This window comes from Triplophysa dalaica, chromosome 18 (genome assembly GCF_015846415.1).
Source record: "Triplophysa dalaica isolate WHDGS20190420 chromosome 18, ASM1584641v1, whole genome shotgun sequence".
In the NCBI taxonomy this organism is placed as follows: domain Eukaryota; kingdom Metazoa; phylum Chordata; class Actinopteri; order Cypriniformes; family Nemacheilidae; genus Triplophysa; species Triplophysa dalaica.
The window spans coordinates 1,454,331-1,462,554 of record NC_079559.1 but is presented as its reverse complement, the minus strand read 5'-3'; the positions used below and the strand labels follow the sequence as shown (position 1 = coordinate 1,462,554).

At 34.3% G+C, this 8,224-nt stretch overlaps 1 protein-coding gene across 5 annotated transcripts in view; it reads right to left on the bottom strand.

The window, feature by feature from the left end:
- Positions 1-1,694: 1,694 nt before the first annotated feature.
- Positions 1,695-8,224, bottom strand: part of LOC130440175 (citron Rho-interacting kinase) — a 41,747-nt gene continuing 35,217 nt past the window's right edge. Inside the window, exons 35-40 of one of the 5 annotated variants that reach the window (XM_056773118.1) lie at positions 7,453-7,581; positions 6,324-6,404; positions 6,145-6,223; positions 4,680-4,853; positions 4,250-4,582; positions 1,695-3,954 (exon numbers count right to left, since the gene is read on the bottom strand). In XM_056773118.1, coding sequence (XP_056629096.1) covers positions 4,264-4,582; positions 4,680-4,853; positions 6,145-6,223; positions 6,324-6,404; positions 7,453-7,581 — 782 coding nt within the window. In that variant the 3' untranslated portion in view covers positions 1,695-3,954; positions 4,250-4,263. The other 4 variants (XM_056773116.1, XM_056773117.1, XM_056773115.1 and 1 more) reach the window with 4 other exon arrangements.

The following is an 8,224-nucleotide window of genomic DNA, read 5'->3' as shown; positions in this document are numbered from 1 at the left end:
TGATGTAATGCCCAATATACAGAATCTAAATATTCATATAAAATTCCCTAAAACTGAAACAAAAGGCAAAAAGTGGACAACTGCTTTTAATTAAAAACATTGACAGCAGAAAACAATGTAACCGTTCGTTCACCCTTTTTCCCCTGAAAATCATGTACCAAGTCTACTTTACACTGTTAACGATTCTTTAACCTTCAAACTTTTCTGGTATATTTATTTCTGGTATATAAAGAAATGATATATGTTCTTCCAGAGCAACACCCAAAAAAATGTTCTTGATAGCCACAAGTCTAACAAGTCTCAAGAGAAAGCATTCAGTCTGATTCAAACAATGTTTAGATGTTTCCTCAAATATCTCTGTTATCTCTTTTATTATTACAGGACTGATCAATTTAAACAAAGTGTATGCACAATTTTTAATTTTCACACCAAACTCTGAAACTGGCCATTCCTAAATATAAAAAAATCAACCTAGCTATACAATTTTGTTTTTACACACAAGACTATTTCAGTATTAAAGTGATCATGACATGGTAATTTTATTATTATGTGTTCGTGTAGTCATTTCTTAATACACGAACCACATAAAACAAGTTATAGTAAGCTAGTGTAAAAACTGATGTGTCTGTCGACTTTACTTATAATATGAATGTGCACCATTTCCGCATCATGGTTTTTAAGTAAATTCTACTTACGGAGATTTTAGGTCAAAATAACAAGAAAATCTTTGTTGCGTTTACACAAATAGATGAGTTCACTTGACCTTCTTTACTTAAAAAATTAGCAGGAGTTCAATCAATTTACAGTGCTCATGTAGTCTGTACTAAAATATTTAATTAAATTACCTTAATGTTCATATAGCATAGTGAAGTATATTATAACAAATATTACTCAATAATTGATGACTGACTTGATGTCAGTCCTTGAACGATTCTCCACAGAAGCACACAACATACTGCATTACTGATCTGTGTCTTCCTTATTGTGGTAAGAAATACGATAGGTTGAACAGGGTCTATGCTTACCCAAGCAAACACAAATCACCTGAATGGTAATTTAACAGAAAATGTTCACAACAAAACAACATCAAACATACTAATTACATCTTAAATTTCATTATACATTTTATTAACATCTATATAAACGCCCCAAAAGTCATTATTATTTTAAAAACTTTTCAGACGCAAGGGCTTATGGGTATTCCTCACAGCATATGTACTGATAATATTAAGTTCATTCACTGGAATTGCATGTTAGGTTTACTTAATTTTCACTGAAGTTTGCACAACTCAAATTTGTCCATTCCCTTAATGCATACTTTTGACCCTCTCTTGTCATTTATATCTTTGTGTTGCATCAACAAAGGATTTGAAGTTAAGCTAAAGATGTTGTACATTTGTTTATTTTAAGGTAGAATTTAAGTAGAAGCTACTTCACTTAATACAATATGGTTATTGAGACAACAAATCACATTTTAGTTGTTTTAATGTGATTGTCATAGTAAAGAGAACTTTTACTTTCTCAGCTGTTGGTTAATCAATTTTTGGTAAATACGATTATGTAAAATGACCTGTATAGGGGTCTAAATATATTTCAAACAAGGTTAATATACCGTGGTTAGTGAACCAGTGGCCAACATGAATTGAAGCCCTCTCATCCTCAACATCATTTTGACACAAAGAATCAACACAAAATATAGTTTATGGCTCATATACTTTAATAGAGTTTAATATAGTTTCATCATTTCCTTACAAAAAAGTACATCAAATATCAGTTTATTATAATGTGACAGACGTCCCCAAAACCAAGTGAGAATTTACTCATGCGTTTTAAATCGTCACTCGTTTCAAACAAGCCTCTATTGCCTCATCATTGAACAGATAAATTCACACAGAAGTTCTTCTCCAAACCCTGAGGGTCGCTGATTTCACTTCGCAGCTCAACACCAAACAACACAGAGACTGTCTGCTGTCGTGTGTGTCGACAAAAGCTTTGTGTTGTTATTTTAAACAAAATACAGTAAGTTCACTTGAACATCACAAGGACACTTGATAGCGAGAACACAACGCGTCTCCTTAAAAAGCTTTGACTCCATTAGCATAGAAATATACAATGTGCAGTAGGTTTCGGTGTTTGCCTGTGAAATTGATTATATAGAAAATTGCACAAAATGTAGTTGAGCAGCCAAAATCGACTGTTTTACACTAGAGCTTATATGGACATAAAACCTCGTCTGTACTTTTCTGTAGGAAACCCATTTCAACTGTCTATACAAACAGTTTAATAGCATAAAAATAGACTTCATCGCTCAAGTTCCGTTAAACTATAAAAACTGATTTCACCTTATTTACAATATTAATGTGCTGATCGTCGGTTGTGGGTTCAGTACAAGCGTAATCTATAACATTTGTGGCATACTGTTCATCACACCCCTCCACCTACCATGTTCAAATAAATGTTGAAACACTCACAAGATTGTATACACAAGATTTTATATAAATATATATATATACACTGGTCAAAAGTTTAGTATCACTTGAAAATGTTTTTTATTAATCTGTAGGTGTATGTTTCAATGTTTGAAGTTACTTTTGTTATTTCTTTGTCAAAAGTTTTGGATTGCCGACTCGTTCTTTATATTTTTACCACATTTTAGAATGATAGTAAACCCATCAGAACCATGAAATGACACTATGAGATTTATGATTAAAAGCATCTAAAAAAAAACCGGTTATATTTTAGCATCTTGTAACTCTTTGCCAGAGTTGGCTGTAACAAGTTACTAAATAATTAGTTACTGTAATTTAATTACTTTTTCGTGAAAAGTAAAGTAAGGGATTACTCTTATTTGTTTCTGTAATTTAATTACAGTTACTTCTTCTGTAATTGAACTAAATACTGTGTTATATATCTGATCGTGGAAATGACTTCAATATTATAAGTCTAACTCTAAAATGTATGATTTATTGTATCCTTCTCACGTTTGTTTACTTTGGTCAGTTAATAAGAATAATTTATTTCGTTTTATTATTTATTTTAATGAATTAAATGATAAGCAGTTTCAAGTCTATCAATTCTAATCATAGTTGATGTGGGATATAGAATGTAATTAGTAATTAGTAACTTTTTTGGAGTAACTTACTCAACGCTGTCTTTGCCTAATAAAAGCAAATCTTAGACTTTACATTTAATCATCCAATGAGAAGCTTTTTAAACAGTATTAAAATGAATTTTCATTTATTTATTTCAAAATTCTTATTTTTTATAAAAATGAAGTTTTTCTAAGGAAAGAACTTAATTTGTCGGCACAATTATATGTTTGTCTACGAAGGTTATTTCAAACATTGAAACAAACAATTTTTAATATTACAAGAAACATTTTGGTCAAGTGACCCGAAATTGACTGGTAGTGTTCACTATTATTTTTAGTTCAGTAATAAGTGCACACCGATTGTCCACATTTTCAACTATTGTCTTGACCGTAAGACGGAGTCTTCATTTATTACTTGAATTCTAGGTGGATCACCTCATATACAGTAAAACATTTGTTCTAGCTATTTTGAAAATGTTTTGGCGTTTCAGTTTTTTTAAATAAATAAATAAACAAATGACGTCAAAATAATTCAGCGCTTAGGTGCGACAGATGCGTAGGATCAAACGTTCCTCGCATTAAACCTGCAATATTTCGTTAAGGGCTTTTCCCAAAATTCATCCGGTAATCATCTCCAATCTGCTTCATAGATGTTCACAGCATGGACAAAGTTTACAACGTTAGCAAAGTGTCGTCCATACAATATTTGGGCTGCAGGTGAAAACATGGCTCTTTAAACGGTTACAGGCATGAGATAATTTAGTTCAGTGTGTTAAAACGGCACGTCCATCCACGCGGGAAGTGGACGATGGCTCTGAGGTCTTCTCTCCCGGGGGTTCTCAAACCGAAGACTGGTCCCATACCTACACCACCACCAGGACAGAGAGGTCACACACTTCTGTTTGACGAAGATACATCATACTACTTGAAAGGACGCAGATTTTAACAGCGCGCTTGGGCTCCTGACGGCCCGGAGTTATTTCTAATGGCTGGACATTAACCTGACTTGTGCGTCCGACATGGAAAGCCATGATTAAACACTACAAAGAAAGCATCTGAGCAGCAGATGTTCATGTATCTGTGCATGCATGAACATCCCCAATCATGTTTGCATCCCTAGAAGGATACACAGTTTACGTGGCAGTGTCGCGTGCGTACCTTGTTGACGGGCGTTAGCTGGGTGCGCACGGAGCTTGTGTGCAGACGCGAGCGCTCGCGGTCTCTCTCGCTCCCGCTGCTCTCGAAGCGCCCGGGCGACCTCTCCCGGCGGCTGTCCAGCACGGCGCGACCGGGTGATTTCTCGCGCTCCAGAGGCCGGGCCGGAGACTTGTCCCTCCGGAACTCCGTGCGGCCCTCGCGGTAGCGGTGAGGGGTGCTTGGCTCGCGGTGCAGTGGCCCTTCCTGGCTCCCGGGACCCGAGGCCAGACGCTTGGAGATGTGCTCGTTGTATGTGGGGGGACCGCGCTTGTTCGGGCTGCTGTGGAGGTCAGACTTTGGGTAAATCCAACAAAGCACAGACTTTGGTAAAACAGCTTTTTGTAAAGGATAAACCCAGAACTCATGATGTATTGGCATGAATAATGGTCACCTCCTGCTGGAACCGGTCCTCTGCAGCTCTCTGGACTCTCGCACCAGACTGCCCTTACAGCAGATCACCCTCAGTTTATTCTGATAGGACGAGGCCAGATAAATGGCACCCGACGAGATGGCCGGGCCCAGATTTCGTGGGTTTGGAATGTCCAGGTGAACCAGGCCAGGAGGACTGTTTAAAACAAGATTCAGTGAAGTTCTCATTTCATTAAATCTGTTGGCTTATATGCAGTTTTGGTTAAGTTACTCTGAAAAAGTAATTAACTAACTAGTAGTTACTATTCAATGATGTAATTACATTACTCTACAAATTATTCTTTTCGAAAAGTACTTAATTATGGCTGTCAAATGATTAATCGTGATTAATCGCATCCAGAATAAAAGTTTGTTTACATAAATTATATGTCGGTGCTCTGTGCATATTCGTTTTGTATTTATGAATAGTTTATATTTACCAATAATTGAAATCCTAAATAAAAGTGTATTAATTGTTTTATTTTATATAACAAATGTCGATGTTCTGTCCTTATTAATTTTGTATTTGTGAACACGTACACATAAATGCAAATATTTAAGAAAAATATAAAATATAACAATTAATAAACTTTTATTTAGAATTTAGATAATTGTTGAATATAAATGAAGATATAACAATAAACTTTTATTTAGAATTTCAATCATTTATAAATATAAATGAATACGGTGTTCTGCATATTAATTTCATTTATATTCATTTATACTTAAACAAAAGTATATTAATTGTTATATTTACATCTGTATTTACCAATAATTGAAATTCTAAATAAAAGTTTATTAATTGTTATATTTTATGTAACAAATGTCTGTGTTCTGTGCATATTCATTTTGTAATTATGAACACATACACATAAATGCATTTATTTAAGAAAAATATAACAATTAATAAACTTTTATTTAGAATTTCAATTATTGGTCAATATAAATAAATACATTTAAATATTTACTTAAAATGTTTTGTCTTTATAAATACAAAATTAATATGCACAGTACACAGATATATATTATGTTAACACAAACCTTTATTCTGGATGCGATTAATTGCGATTAATCGTTTGACAGCCTACTTTCTATATCCTAGATCAACCTTGATTAGTGAAGAGTCGTTTCATGTCTATCCTTGAATCACTTAATTCATTCAAATAAATAATATAAAACTACATTAAGTATATTTATCAACTGACTTGAGTATAACAAATGTGAGAAAGATACATTAATGCATAAACGTTAGAGAATTCCAGTAATGTATACATCACACAGTATCTAGTTCAATAACACCCAAAGAAACTGTAATTAAATTACATCAAAAACCAGAGTAATCCCTTACTTTACCTTTTTAAGGGAAAAGTAATGAAATTACAGTAACATATGACTTAGTAACTAGTTACACCCAACACAAGCTTATTTCGCATGCTGTGTGTTTGTACCCGAGAGCGGCGTGTCCCTGTATCTCAATAACATCCAGTGAGTTGAAGTAAGTGACGAACAGATACGGTTCTCTGAACGCTGTGAGACAGACAGACAAACAGATGCATCGGTGAGTCATCCTGAAGTTCCGCATCATAAATTCATGAATACATTATGGAAAGGAGATCTGCATGGCTACCGAATGTTAGAGGAAGTCGACACCACGTGAGGTCTTCGGGACGACTTCTTCGACCGTACGCGTCCACAAACACTCCTATCTCTGTTGTCACAATCACATTGGAGAAAGGCAAAAACTTGAGTTATTGCAGTAACACTTTTTTTTAACATATTTACTGTACAGCTTTGGTGATTTTTTATGATATCACGTTATAGTGTCCTATACTATTTTAAAAAACATACGATTTATTTGATTTAAATGAAGAGCTCTTTTCCAAAACGCATTAAATGCCAAATTTAATGCCATTTTGCTGTGTACTAAACCTATTCACTGCTCCATCAATGTTTCATGCCAAATCGCTATATTTCCTTGTTTAAAATGTACTGCAAGATGCAGTTTCTTTCCAAAACGCTATAAGTCCCAAACCTGTTTTTAGCCTAAACGGTCCTCTCGACCAATCAGAATTCGCTCGTTAGTGGTATTTGTATGTGTTATTTCTAAATGATTTGTTGTATGTGGTGGAAAATATTGAAACATGAAATTGAAAATATTTATTTTATTTTGCTGTTATTTATTTCATGCATTTACATTTATTTGATTTATATAAATGTATAGTATGAGTCCCCGATGTCATATGTTTCATGTTCTCTTGTTTGTTTTGAAAAAAATAAAAATAACATTCAAATTTATAATCGACAATATTGTTGTTTCATTTAACAATCATTATTTAACACGTTCAAACTGAGCCAACAGACCATTTTAACAGGATAAATTGAATATTAACAAAATGTATGGGTCTAGTTAGAAAATGACATTTTCATGAAAACTATTAAAATGGATTTATAGCGTTTTGGACAAGAGCTCTTCAAATACAGAATGTTTAATGAATCCTTGAATGTTGTAATGTCTTTAATGTAACTGAAATGTTTGTTTTGTAAGTAAGGCACTTTTTTAATAATATCTTGATATACTTTTGTCATTGTAATATTATTATTTTTGCACGCTGAACAAATCACCAAAGTATTCTGTGCACACAGATCATCTTAGTAGTTAGATTGCATACTTCTTTTAAAACTAGAACGTAGGTAGTCTACTTATGATGCATTTAATAAAATCAACATTGATAGTCATTCATGCGGTGGTATCTGACCGTGGAAGCAGAGCAGATATTCTTCCTTCTGTGGTGTGCTGGACACCTGGACGATAGCGATGGGAAAACTGTGTGTCGATCCGCTGAACACAGCCGACGCCAGCGACACGTCATTCTTGTCCAAGAATTCTGCCAAAAACAGGCGAAACACCGCGTACATGATGCACAATTAGAAGTGATAAGTGCCTTATCATCACGTCCTGACAAATGGTGCACCAGCCGGTCTCAATGAGAAATCTGAACAGAAACATGCAAATGTGAAGAACTGACAGAGCGATGATGTTGCTCATCGTTTTTAATAACTGATCCATCATGTGCACCGCTCATATGACAGATTTCTAAGCATGGATGTTGTGTCTTTCATTGACAAGACAACAGTAAGTGAAATAGGTTTCAGAAGAAGTGTATTTCCCTGACACTTAACTATGTGACTATTCGGCAGTCGGGGGGATATGCATTAAAAAAAGATGTAAATTGGTTATTCTGGAAATCCTCACTTATATACAGTAAACATACAAACAAATGTATAGTATCATGCGATGTATGTCACTTTGGATAAAAGCATCTGTCAATGGATAAATGTAAAATGTAAATATATTTAGAGTTTGGAGAGTATAAAGTCAGCATTGAATAGGAAATGATCATTCCATATTAAAGTCGGCACGAAACATAAGCAGTGATTTTTTCCCGTATTGTGGTGTAGACCCATGTGAAACGACTTCTGAAATGAGAAAAAAATGTGGGCGGGACTTGATTTCATCCACCAACAACT